This window comes from Cygnus olor, chromosome 4 (assembly GCF_009769625.2).
Source record: "Cygnus olor isolate bCygOlo1 chromosome 4, bCygOlo1.pri.v2, whole genome shotgun sequence".
Classification (NCBI taxonomy): domain Eukaryota; kingdom Metazoa; phylum Chordata; class Aves; order Anseriformes; family Anatidae; genus Cygnus; species Cygnus olor.
Window position 1 is genome coordinate 48,712,191 of NC_049172.1, and position 18,732 is coordinate 48,730,922.

Here is an 18,732-nt window from a genome sequence, read left to right on the forward strand (position 1 = left end):
GATTCTATGAATTGCTAAAGTTAATATTTTAGTTCTGCCCAGCTTTAAAAATGAAGGTGTAAAGAGTAGCAAACTGTCTGTAATTAAATCTAAGTTAATTACCATGCTCCTAAGCATGAGACCCATAGTAAACAATTAAAATATTAAGCTTTATGTTCTAGCAGTATAAGGTGTTGTAAAAAACACAGTGAAGCACTGTGTTTTCTGTTAACTGAGAAGCTTGTTGGTTTTTTTTTCCTGCTTGGTACTATTTTGTGGATTTATGTCATTTGACTAATATACATGTGTCTATATATATATGTATGTATAACAAAGACTATATTGTCATTTCCTATTTTTTTAATCTTCTAGGGCTACTGAAGAAATGCAGCTGTGATGACTCTTCAGGAGATGGTGAAGCAGGCAGCTAGCCTGTACTCAGATAGAAAAGCAGTTTGGTTTGATCAATGCAATGATGAACCTCCAACTTTCTACACATACGCAACACTGGTTAAACTTGCCACGGAGTTAACAGCTTTCCTTCAAAAGCACTGCAGTCACCAAGGAAAATGTGAAATAGGCCTTTACTGCTATCCAGGAATAAACTTACCCTCTTGGATCTTAGGGTAATGGTTTGAATTCTGTATTGTATTTTTAATGGTCAACTCTATTAAGTAAATTTTCAGTCTGCTTATGTTTTTAATATCAACAAAAATGTAGTAATACCATAAGCAATACCTACTAGTTGGTCTTGCTGCTACTGAAATGCTTGCTTTTTTATTTCTTTATAGCGTTCCTTGACAGTCTAGAGGCACTCTGATTCTTGCAATCTTAAAGGGAAAAGATTGCAGTATTACAGTTTAGTCGTTGAAAAGTCTATGCCAAAGTTTATTGAATTTTAGGTTCCTTGATCTAAAATGTATGTGATTCTTCTTAATGTATGGTTAAATATATTTATAGAAATATCAGCAATTATTGACTATCTTTGTACTTGTTTAAAAACGGACTTGATTAACAGAATAAATATATATTCAAAAACAAGTATACATTTTTAATGCATTCTTCTTGTCTTGCTAGCCGAAAATAAAGTCTTGAAAACAAATGTCATGTTTTAAGCTAAATGAGTCTGTAGGTACAGCTCCTGCAACATTCCTGTAATGGAAAAGTTAATTAGCAATGCAGCACTAAAGAGACATTGATTATTTAATGGCTAGGAAATAGAAATGTTTCTCAACACTCATGTTAATTCAGCAATTTTTATAACCTACCATTACTGATGAATTAGAATGCTTGTATCCTTTTACCTATTACATTTATGATGTAACATAGTATCTTAGCATCCCAAGCATATTTTCTTCAGTTGGTGTATACTGCAGCAGCTTTGCTTCTGAGGTCTATGTTGGTATTTTCCTGCTGTCACACTGCACCTAAAATACGCGGTCGCATCAGAAGATGCATCACAGTTGACGATAAAGATCTCAATCAAGTGAGTGCAGTAATCATGAACCTTCCAGAAGTGCTGAGGAGCTTCCTCACTAATAAGGAAACACTTTTTCCCCAGTCCAGCAGTGGAGCAGGTTGCCCAGAGAGGTTGTGCAGGCTCTGTCCTTAAAGACTTTCAAGATCTGACTGGACAAAGTCCTGCACAACAGCCTCAGGGCTGACCCCGCTGGAGCAGCAGGTTGTATGGGGCAGCCTGTAGTCCCATCCATCCTGGCTTATCCTGTGTCCTAATGACCTGAGCAGCAACACAGACTTCTTTTGTTATATGCCTGGGAACTGGCAGGGCATTTTAATTACTCAGCAAAGATAGCTGTAAAAAATCAACTGCTATATGTAATGCAGGGCAGGCTTAAGTGGGTATTGATTCCTGTAGGCAGAACACTGCAGTTTCCAAGCCTTTGTTCAGGATCTTGTCATTATTACAGTGATAAATCACTTGCACAATGAGGAAGTATAGCTAATTGGACATGGGAACCCAGCCTAAGATGAAATGAGAAGATTTAGGGAAACTTCATATTTTAGTTACCGATTTTTTTTTTTTTCCCTGTGCTGTTAATAAATTCAAGTGTTAGCCTTTTATCAAATTAAGCCACTAGAGGGAGCGTTTGCAGTAAACAACGGTTGAAGAAACTACAACATAAAGCACTGTGAATGAGAGCAGAATGACACTTACTGTTCCTCTGTTTATTTCTTAGGGAAAAAAGTTCTGATATGTGCTCAGAATTTTCTTATACTGGACTGTTTACTGAGAATAGGAATTGTATTCAGTGTGCAGACTTTTTTTTTTTTTTTTAATGTTGCAGGTGTATAAATTAATGCTTGTATTTCTGTCCAGAGTCTATAGCTGAAGTTTTGAAATCATGGTGCTGTTATGTCAGTGTTACCCTTGTCATCACCAACCTGCTTGGCCAAGGAGAATTTTGAATATTTTTTTTTATTTAGCTCTAATATTTTTCCTTGCTGTAAAATGCCAAAAGGCAACACTGATTATAATTTGTTTCATACTTTGTTGCTAATAAAATATTTAAAAGTCAGGTTATAACTAAATTTTCTGACTCTGGGTACAAATTACAGTTAAAAAAAATCTTAGTTAAATTCAAATGGATTTTCCTAGAGTTTTCTTAATTTCTCTGTGGGTTTTTATTTATTTATTTAAAATGTTTTTGTCTTGTTAGAATCCTTCAGGTTCCAGCTGCTTACTCTCCTATTGATCCAGATGCACCACCAGTGTTATCTACATACTTCATAAGGAAATGCAATCTTCGATATATTCTTGTTGAGAATGACAAAATAAAGGTAAGTGTTCAGGCTTCTACAGAAGCATTAAAGTGCAATTTAAAAATGTGTAGCTATTCAGATTGTGTGCTGTTTCTATAAGCTTGGTTGGGCTTGTTTTTTTTTTTTTTTTTTTTTTTTTTTATGACAAGAGGCTTTCATTCAGAAAAGCGTATCTTTAAAATTAGAAGTACAAAGTGCTTCTCCCCTGTTCAGAAAAATTCTTTGTCCTCTGTAGAATTCTTTTGTATGTTTTCCCTTTTCATTGTTTGCTCAGGTAGGTGTTTATTTCTCATTTATAAAGTCTGTGTTTACTCATAGTTAATATACAAACATATATGAGCTTAAAACTGTCTGGTGTAAGTCCTCCAAAATAAAGGGGTGAAAAATCACAGGTAATTTGTGAAAAATGATGTTTCGTGTTTCATTACATATGGTAGAACAACAGAGCATCGTGAGTTCTGCTATTTAAATTGTTTGTTTTATTTTACAGAAATTTCAAATGACCCACGTTGGTTGGTTTTCTTGCAATTCTTCTGCAGTAGAACATATGGGTTTAACTCTCTTCCAAACAAGCTGGACCCACACCGATGTAAATTCACAAGCAGACAATGTAAACAGTAAATATGAACCTTTCAAGGCTATGGGTAACTCACAGCCAGGAAATACTGTTTGCCCAGAGCAACTCAAAGTAAAAACATCAGAAGGAGGATACATGGATGTTGGCCAGAAATGCTCTTTAGCATACGTCTTGCATACATCAGGAACTACTGGGACCCCCAAAATTGTCCGAGTACCTCATAAATGTATAGTGCCAAATATTCATCATCTTAAGTACGTGTGGTTTCCAGTTTTTCCTTTAAAAGCTTTTACAAATTTGATATTTAGGGACTCTCTAAGCACTTCAGAGGGTTGTACATTGGGTCTTTGCTAGCACTGTTTCACTTCTTCCTCCTTCCCTTGCATTTCGGATTTCTTTGTGGGTGTTTCCGTTGTTTCAAAATAGTACCACAAAGTTTTGTTTCTCTTGGTGTTATTTTTAATACTTATTTTTTTTAATTGTTATTATTAAAGTAAGTTTATAATGATTTTTAAAAATTATGTTTTATAATATGTTTTACTCATTTTTTATGGGTGTACTTCAAATAATATGCTGTTGTTGTAAGTATTGTATTGCTGGTTTGCTGCTTAAAAGAAATAGATAACAAAGTTAATTGTTCATTCACAATTATATTTAAATGTTTTTTGTAGTTTTTAAATCCTAATTCCTTTTTAGTCTCCTTGGGTTTCTTTCTGTTCTATTTAATAATTTCTAGAAAATCTATTTATGGGAAATAACAGTTGTGTTTTTTTTTTAAAAAAAAATGAGCACCCATTAGTTGAAATATGTCTTTCAGCATGCTGTATTAGTGTGTAATGTGGTAGATAAACTTGTAAAAGGACTTCATTAGTTTATATTCATAGTTACAGTCTCGATACAGGAGCTCTTGCTGAAACTGTCTGGTCTGAATATTCTGGCAACATGCCTACATGTTCAGGGTAGTCTGTAACCCCTTGGCGTTGCTAAAGTGAGGAATCTCTTTAGTGCTGCTCTTCTAGTTTGGAGTTGATTTTTTAACACCATGCATCAGGTTTGTAATTCCTGGCTTTCTTGTTTCAGATCCATATTTGAGATCACACAGGATGACATGCTATTCCTGGCTTCTCCTCTAACATTTGACCCATCTGTGGTTGAATTGTTCACTGCGCTGACCAGTGGAGCCTCGATTCTAGTAGTCCCAAACACCGTTAAAATGATGCCTTTGGAGCTGTCTGCTGCTCTGTTTCGCCATCACCATGTGACAGTGCTGCAGGTAGGCAACACCTAAGATGACTGCTTTCAGTCTTTCACTTCTCACCTTTCCTAACGTGTGTTACTTTTTCATCAATCTAAACAGTAATGACAGTAGCGTTCTTCCTGGAGAGAGGAGGTCATGCTATCATTTTTCTGTAAAATGTTAGCTCTTCGGCAAATTACCGTTTGAAGGAAGCGTCATACAGTTTGCAACAGAAAGCAATGAACTGAAGATAAAACCAACATCCATCTTGAGAATCCATTAATTCTTCAGAATTAATTAAATTACAGAGTAAGCTGTTAGAAACATGTTAGCACTGAGTAATAGACTTGATTTTGGAGCCTTCCCTCAAACAATTTTTGAATTTTAGTGGTAGTCTCTGTTCTGAAAATACAATTGAAATAGTGCCATTGATAGGATGATAAAACGTTAGTAAATTATTTTCTTTCTACAATAATGAGAGAAATAGAATAATTGATTCCCCAGTAACGCTTCTTGTTTTCAGGCCACCTGCTTATATGAGTCTTCATTTGTTCCTTCTGTGTTGGAATAGGTCATCTCATTTTTAATAGCTTTAAAATTCATTTTTGGAAAATTTACTTGAAGTTATGAGAATCAAGCGTGGTTGAATAATCCTGGCCTTTTACCTGGCGGTGTAACAAAGTATTTCGTAAAGCTAGGTAAAGCAGAAACTCTGCAGAAGAATGTAAATTGGTGCTTATAGTACTCATGAAAGGCTTCACACAATATACAAAACCTTGCAAAACAGCAGCACAGTCTATACTAACATTTGATGGTTGATGCCATCTACTGTACAGAGATAATGGTTAAATAGATCCACAACATAAATATGGTAGTAGATACAAAGCAAGAAGAGGTACGCATATGGAAAAAAAAAAGTAACAGGTATTTCTCTTTTTTTTTTTTAACATGAACCATTCAGGCAACACCAACACTTCTCAGAAGGTTTGGAGCTCACATTATTAAGTCAACAGTGTTGTCTGCAGATACTTCACTCCGAATCTTAGCTCTTGGTGGTGAAACCTTTCCCATACTGAGTCTCTTGAAAAGTTGGAAGCACCAGGAGAACAGAACAAGTATTTTTAATCTATACGGTATCACCGAAGTGTCAAGCTGGGCCACTTGCTACAAGATTCCTGAAGAGGTTTTTAGTGCTGATTTTAGGTAGGAAATTTCATTGTTTTCATGGCTTGGTATGTGAATGCTAAAAATCAGTAGAAATGAAACCCAGGTCTCCTGTTTCCAGGGCTACTTGAGTCCTCATCAGTGTTTATGCCAGTAGAAGTTACACGTCTTTTATGTAGAAATAGGCAAATCTGACCATTTCTCATGTTGTTACAACCCCCTCAAGTAAAAGTTGGTGAGTGATTGTTGAACCGTAAAACTTCAGTCTGAAATCTTGCATGCTTGTGGCATTGCTTCACACAGTGTGTCGTGATGGGCTCTATTTTGGTCATCTGTCTATCTAGACTTCTTCTTCATCCCAGCCCGCCTTCCCACTGGTGGACCTGGACTGGCCTAGTCCAGGGTGTGCTGTCTCTGTGTGCTGGTACTGGCTTGGTGTTGCACTTCTGCAGGCAAATAGCTCCTACCCAATTTGTTAGCAACTTCAGTTAGCCCTACTCTCGCCGCTTGTGAAGCTTTTCCAGTGAGATCTTGCATATTCAAACAGAAGAAGCCTAATAGAGCTGTCAGTGGGAGTAGAAAAATGAGGCTCTTTAAGTCTCAATCATAGCCTCTGAACAAAGACACCTTCATAGCTTAGTTCTGTCAAGTTTAGAAAGTTGCTTCTGAGATTTACTTATTTGAAGCAAAAATACTCGGAGATGAATTTCGAATGTAATCAATAGATATGAGTGGTTCTTACTGCTACAGTGCTTTTACCTACAGTTTTAAAACTCCACAAATGAAGAAGTGGAGACTAGTTACTGATTTTTTTCTGATATTGGATAATACACTGTTCAGCAAATGATCCCACTGATGTTACTTGACAAGTACAGATGGCAGAAATTTGTGCAAAGTGGCTCACCCAAGGTTTCATGGTCCTTTTGGTTGGACTTCCAGAAGTACTTTCTTTTCATCATGTAGCGCTCTGCTATTTTCACTCAATTAAAGACTTTTTTTGTTCATTGAATTTCATAAAGAGAGTTGCAGGAGTGTCAAGGCCATGAGAGGTTCTTTGAGTTAGCTCAGTGTTTTGTTTGCACTCTGAAATGTGTAATTATTCTCTGGCCTGGTGTTACACGTGACTTCAGTTAGACACGTCCTATGAAATGGGATGTTTCAGACAAATGGTGTGATATATTAACCTGGTGCTTTAAGAACTGAAGACTGAAAATGGTGGATGGTCATAAACTGTTGACAAATTCTCCTGCAAAACTCCTACAGAATAAGCAAGGACTCTTCTAGATGTGGCCTGTTATTAGGTGCCTGTTCTGCAGAAAATATGAGATCTTTTACAGCACTGAAATTTTCTGATTCTAGTGTTTCATTCTGGTTTCTCCGAGTTCAAACATTGTCTTCTCATCAGTGAAGCTGTTTTTTCAAAGTTTCTGTGCTCCCGAGATAATCTGTTGTTTTTCAGTTCAAACTAAGGTGCAGTTGGAATGCTGAAAATTTTTATAGTCTGTGACTATTGTTTCTCGCTCTTCACATCGCAGCCTGTTCCCTCTAAGTGTCACTGCACAGGGAATTACAGTTCCTTTGCAGTAAACAAGTAAGCAGCCCAGGATCAAAAACAGGACAGATGGTTTTATGTCTTCTTCACTTTTAGTATTGGTAGGACAATTGGAGTGCGGTGGTCTGTTATTCTTGCTATCTAAATGATAAAAACTGGCACAGTTTCTAGAGAATACTAGAATATCAAGAAATCAGCAGAAAAGTTAGTGTGTTATTTGTCTGTCTCCCCTCTGTTTTTTAGATATGTTTGGCAAAATTAAACATCTAATCTCAAGTCTCTTAAAAATAATGTCAAAATGAGTTGTTGTTTTTTTGTTTTAATTTTGCTGTTTTATAATATACGTAGTAATCTTGTTTTGTTTGTGTGTAGCTGTTATATTTTACTTTGTTTTGTTTTTTTTTATTTCTGTTGTGACTTTCCCATGGTGTGGGGTAAACATGCTGAATATCAGGGATGCTTCCTCTTGTCTATTTGCCAAGTCATTGTATTTTGAAAAAAAAATATATTTTTTTTGGCAAAAAAAATACAAAATTTGAGTGCATTTTGGCTAACACAGGATAAAGCATTCATTGACTGATCAGAAAAAAGAAGAGGTTTCAACAGCCTAAATAGCAGGGATTGAGCAAGAGTATTAGGTTCAAATATGAGACTTTAAGATCAGAGTTGAGCTGATACACATGGCTAACTTGATATATTACCACAATTATTTCAAGTTACTTTTTTTTTTAATTTACTGAAAAAATATATTATTCTTTACTTTCACTCAGAAGTAGTGTCTGTATTCAATGAATGAGGTTTTGCAAAGTGCTTGCAAAAGGGAAAGGAATGAGTTGGTCTGCAGCTCAGTGGAAGAATTCTGTAATAAGATACATGATATTGAAATTACTGTTCCTTTTATTGCAGGTTTTTCTGGAAGAGTCACCTGTATTCATTGACACAATATCAGTAACCAACAAGAATAAAAGCTCAAACTAGGGTAGGGAAAGAATGAATTAGAAAGTGTTTGTATGTGTTTAAAATGGTTGAACTTGATAGAGGTTCAACCTGGGGGACTGAAAAGCTGGCAGAAACTCAGGGGACTCTCAGGGGATTTCATGATCCATTAAGCCTTATTTTCTATCATTCTCTGGGTGGTTTTTTTTTGTATATGATAATGAAATCCATGCACATTGACAAAGTTTTTAATTTTGAAGAAATAGAGCAGTTTTTTAAGAAGAAATATTTGTAGAAAGAAGCCCCAGCTATCTACTCTTGCCCTGATACTGATCTTTTAGAAGGCTGCATGTTAAATAATGCCTGGAATCGTTGTTTTGTGTTCAGAAGGAAAAGATTTTTACTGCTTCTCTCTTCAATATCTTTAGAACTGATTTCTCTGTACCTTTGGGATCACCGCTCCTTGGAACAACAGTTGAGGTCAGAGACGACAACGGTTCTGCAGTTCTAGAAGGCGAGGGACAAGTATTTATAGGTTATTTTATATTTTTTGTTCTTCTAAGATACTTTTCCTAGTTGGGTTTTAGTAATATGTTGATTTTTTTTTTACTTGGTGCCTACCTCTAATAAACAGATTAATGTAACATTGTAAATTCCCATTGGGCTGGGAACGTTGATGGCATTTTAGGTTGTTGGAATGATGGACAGGAAATTATCACCATTTTATCTGCATGCTGCTTTCGTTATACTGATTATCTTTTTTTTCCTGCTTGCAATTTTGATGCTCAGCTGTAATAATTTACATGTTGTAACTGAATTAACAGTATGGGCCAATTGGTACAGTGTAGAAGTTTAGACATTGATAATAAACGTTTACTCTTTATAATGCTTGCTGGCATTTAGGAGAATTTAATAAAGCACTCAGTATTTTCATAATAATTTCGTTTACAGTTAGCCATTTAATAATGACCACAGTCTTTTCTTGTGTAGGTGGTGAGGAACGAATCTGCTTTCTTGATGATGAGATAACTGTACCCCCGGGCACAATGAGAGAAACAGGGGATTTTGTAAGAGTGCAGAATGCACAGATGGTCTTCTTGGGTCGGAAAGACAATCAGATTAAACGTCATGGCAAACGTTTTAATATTGAATGTTTGCAGCAGGTAATGTAACATCTAATGTTATGCAGAGTGGCCGAGGGAGCTGAGGTTGTTTAGCCTGGAGAAAAGGCTTGGGAGAGACCTTATTGCTCTCTCCAATTACCTTAAAGGAGGCTATAGTGAGGTGGGGATCTGGCTCTTCTCCTAAGCAGTAAGTGATAAGAGGAAATGGCCTTAAGTTGCACCAGGGGAGATTTAGGTTGGATATTAGGAAAAAATTATTCACTGAGAGGGTTGTGAAGTATTGGAACAGGCTGCCTGGGGAAGTGCTTGAGTCACCATCCCTGGAGGTCTTCAAAAAACGTGTAGATGTAGAGCTTAGCCACATGGTTCAACGGTGGGCTTGGCAGTGCTAGGTTAAAGGTTGGACTGGATGATCTTAGAGGTCTTTTCCAACCTAAATGGTTCTGCGGTTCTATGATTCTAATGAGTAGATTATGCCAGTACAGAAGAGCAGGGATAATGCTCATGCATCATTACCACCAGAAATCTGTATGTACTCATTTTCAGATGATTTTTAGAAGCTTTGAAGAAATTAGGAGGATGTATTATCAAAAGTCTAGTCATGTAATATGGGTACCCTAGAAGGGAGGAGTTCGGTTTTGCGTTTTTAGAAATGTATTTTATTGTATGTTTTATTCCAACAGAATTGAAAACTGTTTATGCAGATGAAAATTTTCAAATGGTGCACTGCAGTGCTTGCATGGTCTTTTGACAAACTGCATTTCAAAACATAAATAATGTTTTTTAATTACAGGCTGCTGAAGATCTTTGTCAGGTAGAAGCTTGTGCAGTGACCTGGTACCAGCAGGAAAAACTTATCCTATTTGTTGTGCCCACTGGTGATTTAGAAGAGAGAGAAACTCTTCAAGAACTTCAAAAACGTCTGCCAGCTCACGCAATTCCTGATGAGCTTGTACGGATTAAATCTTTGCCTTTAACATCACATGGTAGGTGAAACTATAAGTACCCTTGCCACTTACTTTAATGGTCTCCATTCTTTTTTTTTTTTAATTGACCCAAATCTCATCATGCTTTTGAAACACACAAATCAGAGAAGTAACACCTAGTAGGAAATCTTGACCATGTATTATGTGTGCTTGATAATGTTTCATTCAAGATTCAAAAAGTAGCAGTAAAATCAATTTAGTACTAAAACTGCACTTTTTTTTTCTCAGTCACTTCTGTTGCAGTCTGTGACAGAACCCTGACTTCTCTCAGGGAAAGATCAGGCACTGAAAGTGGGATTATGCGGGAGGCTAGAGTAAGTTTTCAAAAACATTATTGGGTTCTGTTGAGTGTAGTTGATTGACTGGATTTAAAAAAAAAAAAAAAGTGCAGTTGAGTGGAAACCTGTAAAAGAGTAAGATAACTATTTGGGGAGAGCAAGCTTTGGAAGTGTAAATGCTGAAAAGCAATGAAAAAAATCATACTTTATTTTCTACAAAGGCAAAGTTGATATATCTGAACTGAACAAGATTTACCACAACCATCTAAACTCCAGAAGGCGTGACAGTAAGCTGAATGGCGCAGAGGAATTGTGGGAAAGATTGCAGTATTTATGGAAGGTAGTATTTTGAGCTGCCTTTTTATCTTTGCAAGTGGATCATTATACATGTGTCAGGAATTAAACAGTTTTAAGAACTATGACTAATGCAGCCAGAACATTCTTGCTGCCTATACATTCAAGTATTACAGCTCTTTCTGTTCAGTTAATACTTAAATATAGTTGCTCTGTAATGGCCAGGAGGGACTCATTTATGTTTCTGTATCAGATAAAGCTGCAGACTGTGAAGGTATAAGCAATTAGCATAGGAAGGATGTAATCTGTCAGTAGCTTTCTGAATACTGCTTCACTTGCCAAGTAAGGTATCCCTAAGGGAAACAAGGAACTGGGATGTGGAAATTTTGTACAAAATAGCTACTGTGTTAGTAGAGTTTCTTATTTCTAAAGATAATTACAAATTGAAGAGTCTTTTTTAAATAGGTGGCACAGTTGCGTAATTATCTCTTGGACTGTCTCACTGTATTGTTTCTAAACTTCTGTGGTAAAGGCTTGTTTTTCAAAGTACTCAATTGTGACGCCCAACAGTATTAGATTTTTTTGAAAGGTATACTTCTAAGTTTCACCTGAAAGTGGGATTTGCTGTGGCTAGGACTTGAATACATACATGCAGAAAGAAGCTGGTGATGCAGTTTGCTGTGCCTGTGCTGATACTTAACTGTGTTGGTGGCTATAGAAATGGTAACCAAGGAGGTGGGACGTGCCCTAGATCTAGTCTGAACAGTAGAATGCAGCCTCCAAAAACGGAGGGTTTGGGATTTCATAACTAGACTTAAGAAGCAGGGAGTGCAGTGACAGGAGACGTAGTAATTGCTCTTTGTTGTAATAACAATGCTGAATCCGTAATCCTTTATGAATTGGAAGGGGTTATAGCTTCAACAGTAGGTAGATAAATAGGTTACTTAAATCATTCAAAAGCAAAAGATACTGCTTTATATAAATCTTACTAAAAACCCAATTTTATCTAAAGGCATCTATATTTTATCTGAGAAATAGTGTAGATGTCATTAGTAAATGGTATTGAGATTGAAAACGGCCAACAAAAATACAGCACATTCTGCTTCCGTTCCTTAGACTGCAGAATTGGAAATGAACAAAAAAATGTGTAGTACTGAACTAGTAGCTCCCTGTTCCCACATTCCTCCCCAGCTCGTGTTCTGTCAGTATCTCTGCAAAGTTTCAGAGGGAACTGACTTTCCTCAGTTCCTGTTAATTTTTAGTGGGACTTCTGGGTATTTAGTAGGATATTACCTGACTTAAGTTTTTCTGTGTGACGTGGTGGAAGACTGATGAACTGCTACCTTTTTCCTTCTTTTCTCTAGTCTGTTCTGGGTTTCCTAGGTGATTCCAGTGGAATTTCTAGAGACGCAGTATTTCTTCACAGTGGTGGAGACTCCTTAAAGGCTCTTCAATTTTATGATGAAATTGAGATGCTAGTAGGCAGAGCTGTGCCTGGACTCCTGGAAGTTATTCTCAGCCGCACGATCGAACAGGTTTATACACATATTCTTAAAACCGTGTTTCCAGATGAAGACCAACTAACAAATAATGACAATGCTTTGAAAAGAAAACTAAGTGGGAATGATGGAGAGGAAATCCATGGAAAATATGGTAAACTGAAATCTGAAAAAAATCTTGAGGTTGTTCCAGGATTAATTTCATTTATTGCGCTGAGCAGAGGAAATCATTTTCTTTCTATGAATTTCACCAAGTCTTTAATGCAAGCCAATAATACAGCACAGGTCGGAGTGGAACCACTACAACAACCATCCCTTCTGCATTTAGCGACTCCAAGTATAATGAAAAGCCATGTGCAAGGGCACGAAATGGAGAAAAACAGAATTTTAACAGTTAACAACATGGCAAGTAAAACTGACTGTAGCTCTGTGCAGCAACTCCACGCAGAATGTAGTCATGTAACAACAGCAGAGTTGACATTATGCATAAGATGGAAGTCAAATACAAGAAAATGTGTTGATGCATCGCCATTGGTTATAATACCTTTTAAAGATGAAATATCTGCATCTGTATATGTTGGCTCTCACTCTCACACAATGCAGGCCATTGATCTAGATTTGGGAGAAATAAAGTGGGAGAAGACCCTTGGAGATCGCATTGAATCTTCTGCCTGCATATCTAGGTGTGGGAATTTCATCATTGTTGGTATGTCTTTTGGTTTAGCCTTCATTTCAGAGTCATTTTTCTGCTAAATATGAAATGAGTAATGTAGAACCTTATTTCTTACCTTGGAATGACTTCCATCTATACTTACCCATAAACTTACATGTCTGCTTCAGGACTAGTTTATTGTAAAACAGAAAGGGAAGAAGGAATAAGTAATTCAAGTTTCATGATAACCTGTGATGGAGATTACTTAACATACTGTTCAGTTGTGGGTGATGATATGCGAATTTATTAGAAAGGCCTTGTTAAGGATTAAGCAGTAGGTACAGTTTCTTTTCAGTGGTTGATTTAAGTGTGACCATTACACTGTGTTTAAAAAAAAGTATGGAAAGGTGATACAGTCTTAAAATGTCTTTGAATATTAATAGACACAGAGGTCAGCATGTGGTGCCTCAGATAATTAAACTGAAAAATTATCTCCTTCGACTATATATTTGTAAATATAAGTGACATGAAAATGTTTGGATAGCTTTTTGTTTTTAAACATGAGTTTGGGAAAGGAAGATTTTAATCCATCATTGTGTGTGAATTTTAAGGACTGTTGGCTGTTGATGTGTAGCACTGACTTGATATAAAACTTCTTCTGTTAGGACCAGTGTGCTCTATTTTTTATCAGATCTGTTGCCAACAGAGTTACTGTTATTTGTCTTAGTGTTATCTTTTTTTCTAGAGTTCATACATCACTGGTGAGCACAGATGTCCAGATGATGAGTTTTTTATGCAAAGCTGATGTTGCCATTTTTTTGCAACTATTTTGATTGCTGTTTACTCTGACAACAAAGTTGAATGTTTTCTTAAGACCAAAAGTTTCTATAACTACAGTTTTCATTAGAAAACATACAAACTTTATTCTTTCAGCATCTTTGTTTTCATAAAGGAAAATTAGAGAGAGAGGTCATTAAAAAAAATCTTCTCCCTTTTCCGCAACTCTACTTGTCTTCTAATATTATTATTGTAAAGTTTGGTAGAAAGGCAATGAAATAATTACATTCTAAATGTCACCTGGAAAGAACACACAGAATGATCAACTTTGAGTGTATAATTATCAGCAAAGACTTGGGGCTAAAAGAGGAGGAGCAGCTTTGGAAAAAATTTTGAAACTCTATCTCCTAAGTCATCTTACTTCTTTCCAGCAATGGTGCAGCTAAAAGCGTAAATGACAGCATAAATACAAATATTTATTATACTTTTTTTCCATGGTTGTGTTTTGTTTGATACAGGCTGTTACGACGGCTTAGTGTACGTGCTCCAAAGCAGTGATGGAGAAACCCACTGGACTTTTGTCACAGAAGATACCGTGAAAAGCTCTGCAGTTGTAGATCCTTCCAGCGGGCTAGTCTACATAGGATCTCATGACCAACATCTGTATGCTTTGGATATTTATGTAAGTACACTGGCTGACCTTTCTGTATAGAAGAGCCAATATCCAAATTAGACCCTATCTGTAGTACACCAAATGAATACTCCACTAGTGTTTGTTTTCTCACCACTCTACCCTAAAACTTTTGAGAAAGTTTTGCCTGCTTGAAGAGTGGTCTTAGGATTATGTAGTAGTAGTAGATTGAGTGGTGTTCTCCTGCTCCTGGTCCTGGGTGAAACCACATCTTGAGCTTCTCAGTTACTGAATGCTCTGAGGGTGTTTCAGAATAGGGTGCCCAGCTAGAAATAACACTGTGGCTTAGTCGTGGAAAGAGAGTCTTACGTTTCGAAAGAGCAGATTGGAGGAGAAGGAAAACAAGGGGGGGAGATACTACTGGTTGGTTAGCATGTTTTCTCGTATTTACTAGAAAAGAAAGTGGCCAATGACATATGAGTTGCTACAACAGCATGTGAATTATATCTTAAATTTCCTAACTAGTAAGTAAACAAACTGTTTAATAAGCTTTGACTTTAGAAGGTCTTTGTAAACATTCTGAGCTTGAACTCCAATTGTAATTTTTTTCTTGTGCTTACAGAAAAAGGTGTGTATATGGAAATTGCATTGCGAAGGTGGAGCTGTGTTTTCCTCTCCTTGTCTAAGTTCTTTTCCACATCATGTTTATGTTGCTACACTAGGAGGACTCTTACTGGCTGTAAACCCGGTATGTATATTTGCCTGCTTGTCTTTGATCCCAATCTCAAATTTAGGTTAAACCAGAACGCATTTCTGAAGTTAAGAGCACTTTTCTGATGAAGGAAATCACATGATCTTATGTTACTATGAAATCTTTCCCACATGAGAGCCTTATTATTTTACACAAGGTCACTATAACAATTTCTGTATTGCAGAAAAGGATCTAGTAACAAAGGGAGTTGAAGTGACTTGCTTGAATTTGCATGCTAACTGTGGGCCAAAGTCGGAATCAGTGTCTTCTGATCCCACATGCTACATTATTAGTTAAACCAGTATTTGTGGTGTTCAGCTCTCGCAACCTCACATCGGTCCTGGCTATGCTTACCTCCCCCTGCTACAGATTTCCTCAGTAGTACCTAAGTGGTTCCTCTGTCTGCCTCTAGTGTTAGAAGACAAGTCTGTGGTTTTGCAGCTCTAGTGGGCTGTGGATAAGAAAATATTTTTTTTCCTAATTCTGAGTAAGAGGTAGTTGAGAACCCCAGCTGTAACTCCAAGTGATTATTTATAACAATAGGAGCTCATTGTGACAATCATGGATTGTGGGTTGCAGCATTTCCTACAGTATTTATAGTTTATAATAATGCAAGTCATAACTCATACAGCTTATTTTCAAGATATTCTCACCTTTACTGACTCTCTTCACATACTGAGGAGCTGGGAATGGAACTAAAAAATGAATCTGTCATTCTTGAAACTGCTATTACTACTACTTTGTTATTAATATTACTGTTTTGCCTAGGGGAAGGAAGAGAAAGGTGGAATAGGGGGCAATGAGTATCCCAGGGAACGCGCTAAACATTTTGTTTGAATAATATTTGAAGAGGAGGTTTGCTTCTGGTGTGCATTCTGGTTGGAAGAGGCCTTTTTTCTTTCTTTCTTAAGGGCTGGGTCAAGCTGTGAAGGAAGGGTCATTTTGTGCAGCTGCTTACAGTTGCGTTGTTAAGCATCAGATACTGCACACTGCCATTTACAGGTGACGGGGAATAAGATTTGGAAAAGCTTCCTGGGAAAACCACTTTTCTCCTCTCCTCACTGCAATGAGAAGTGTGTTTGTATTGGGTGCGTGGATGGAAACTTGTATTGTTATACTCATTCTGGAGAAAAGGTAAAAGCTGCTACTGTTGGCCTTTTTGTGCTTTTTTAATGTTCATCACAAAACACTGCATGAGATGCTTTATTAATGCTATTTTGTGAGGTTTAATGATTACCACATACCTTTTTGTGAACCAAATACAAGAATGTATTTATTTTTATAGAGAGGAGAAAGCAGAAAATCAGTAGTATGTATTTCTACAGTAGTAGTATTTCTGTGTCATGGCTGAGACAGGAATAACACCCTGACTCCCGAGGTGCTTGATGGAGTAACAGAAATTCTCGTTGAGCTTGCACCCGGAGCAGATGGTAGTGCCAGGGCAGTGTCAACAAATAAAATGGTCTACTTTTGGTTTTGAAGTTTTTCAGGAATGTTTAAAGCATTTCTTTACAGCTGGTGGCTGTTCAGAAGTAAAGGTTTCTTAGAATGTTTATTTGTTTATCAAACAATTCTGGCATCACGGCAGAGATGCTGCAAATCATAATTCTGGCAAAATATATCAGTCTTCACATTCAATTAAATGAGAATATTTTTTAGTTCCTCCATGACGAGTATGGGTTGGTACCATACTGTGGTTACGGCATGGTAACAGAATTCATAAATTCATAAAGTTCATCACTAATTCGGTTACGATGGGCCTAGAATATTGTTGGCCATTTTCTGTGTGCCTCACAGAAGGTAGCAGCTCTTGCATATCTGTTTTGAGTCTTTTATCACTTACTGTGTGTAAAGCTTAACTTGTAATGTGACAAGTATTTTACCAGCCCTCACCAAAACCTAGTATGCTCTTGAAATAACATGCTCTCCTGTCAACAACTAGTTACTAAAAAATCAGAGTTGCTGTCATACTGAAAATGTGACCGACCTGTGCTGATGGGTGGTTATGTTATTTCTGTAGGTTTGGCAGTTTCCCACTAATGGACCGGTGTTTTCATCTCCATGCATCTCAACTTCAACTAAGCAAGAAATATTTTTTGGCTCCCATGATCGCTTTATCTACTGTTGTAATATGGAGGGTAATTTACTGTGGAAATTTGAAGCTACTTCAAGCGTTTATGGAACACCATTTGTTTTCCAAAGCGATGACTTAAAGAACAAAATCCTTTTGGCAGCAGTATCTACAGATGGCACAGTGTGGATCCTGAATGCCAAGAGCGGAACAGCAGAAGGGGTAGCTAAGCTTCCAGGAGAAGTTTTCTCTTCCCCTGTAGTATGGGGAAGAAAGCTTGTTGTTGGCTGTAGAAATGATTATGTTTATTGCCTAGATTTGTGTATAACAGGAGAAAAAGAACAAGGCTGTTAGGCTGTTACCTTTGTGTTGTTTACATGTGTACATTAAGAACTCACAGGTGCTGTCTACCTCTCCGCCTGTTTTGCTGAAGACAAGAGATGCTCTTTGCAGACTTCTCAGGTAGCATTTTGCACCATGACAACAGCCAGAGCAGGTAAGTGATGCTCGTTGACTTCCCGTACTGACTGAAGGCTGGCTGCTCAGCACCTAGCCCAAAGTTTCACTGTCCCTCCCTCACTTCCCAGCTCAGATTCATGAAAGAAATGGTTTCAAATGGTTTGGATGTGAGTGTTGTGCTTTTTACAGGTATAGTAGGAAATTAATAGGTAGCAGTTTGGCTTCAAGCACTTAGACAATTGGGAGAAACTGGGGTAAGGTGCAGTACTGTGCGACTTGAATTAACGTGCTTGTCTTGGTGAGGGAGGAACATGTTCTTTCCTAGGATCCAGACGAACTTCTCCCCTGGGCTCCTTTCAGCCCAGCCTGTGCCTAGCTCTTCCACGCATCAGGCTGCTGTTTGTCTGGTTTGAGTGGGTTTCTATTCCGTGGCAAGGTAACCAAAGTCCTTTGTTGATTCTAACTTTTAAGATGATTTCTGAGGACATATCCTGCATTCCATGGACTTGGGAGTAATGACTTTTTGTTATAGTTTGTATAAACTACATAATTAATCTTTTGCAAGCCTGAGCCCTCCGTGGCATCAGTTCAGCCAGGCATATACTTTTAAACTCCATTAAAGTCAACACGAGTTACTTCCTCTATTCTGAAGTGGAAAGGTACTTTGCTGTGTATATTTATTACATTGCAATGCCAAGTTACTGTATGAGTTCCAAGGTGAAGTGTATAGTGTTCAAGTCAATGCTTGCCAAATCATTTTTGAAGAAATTTGAATTAATGCTCTTTACAGTGTATTTACAGAAAACTATTAATAAAGGATTGTGTAGATTTTTGTGGTTGTCCTTAACCCCTTAAAAAGAATTAGTGCCAGTAATGCGGATCGAGTATTTACAGACAAAAGTACACTTAAACTCTGAGTGTCTTCCTGATTACCAGTCATCTAAAAGAACTCTTGTGGAAGCTATTATTTCCTTCTCACAAGCC

The 18,732-nt window shown here is 37.2% G+C and overlaps 2 protein-coding genes across 3 annotated transcripts in view; both read left to right on the forward strand.

Moving 5' to 3' along the window:
• Positions 1-1,016, forward strand: part of PPAT (phosphoribosyl pyrophosphate amidotransferase) — a 52,301-nt gene extending 51,285 nt beyond the window's left edge. Inside the window, exon 12 of the mRNA XM_040555249.1 lies at positions 352-1,016. The gene's annotated coding sequence lies outside the window, so the exon portion shown is untranslated. The remainder of the gene's footprint in view (positions 1-351) is intronic.
• On the forward strand, positions 376-18,576 carry AASDH (aminoadipate-semialdehyde dehydrogenase). Of its 2 annotated transcripts, none has more exons than XR_005819359.1 (14): positions 376-605; positions 2,658-2,778; positions 3,251-3,591; positions 4,418-4,610; positions 5,536-5,777; positions 8,655-8,761; positions 9,217-9,389; positions 10,144-10,336; positions 10,836-10,954; positions 12,273-13,113; positions 14,355-14,518; positions 15,090-15,215; positions 16,130-16,352; positions 17,239-17,334. XR_005819359.1 is itself a non-coding variant. In XM_040555237.1 (14 exons), exons 1-14 carry the CDS (start codon positions 376-378, stop codon positions 17,641-17,643), a joined length of 3,387 nt encoding a protein of 1,128 aa, XP_040411171.1. In that variant the 3' UTR covers positions 17,644-18,576. The 2 variants fall into 2 exon arrangements, 1 of the variants encoding a protein (XP_040411171.1); XM_040555237.1 differs by having other exon boundaries at positions 16,221-16,352; positions 17,239-18,576.
• Positions 18,577-18,732: the final 156 nt, after the last annotated feature.

Coding starts and splice junctions, on each gene's coding strand:
- AASDH (XM_040555237.1), top strand. CDS start 376: ATGACTCTTCAGGAGATGGTGAAGCAGGCAGCTAGCCTGTACTCAGAT. Junction 3,592..4,417: donor CCAAATATTCATCATCTTAA/GTACGTGTGGTT, acceptor TTCTTGTTTCAG/ATCCATATTTGAGATCACAC. Junction 9,390..10,143: donor ATATTGAATGTTTGCAGCAG/GTAATGTAACAT, acceptor TTTTAATTACAG/GCTGCTGAAGATCTTTGTCA.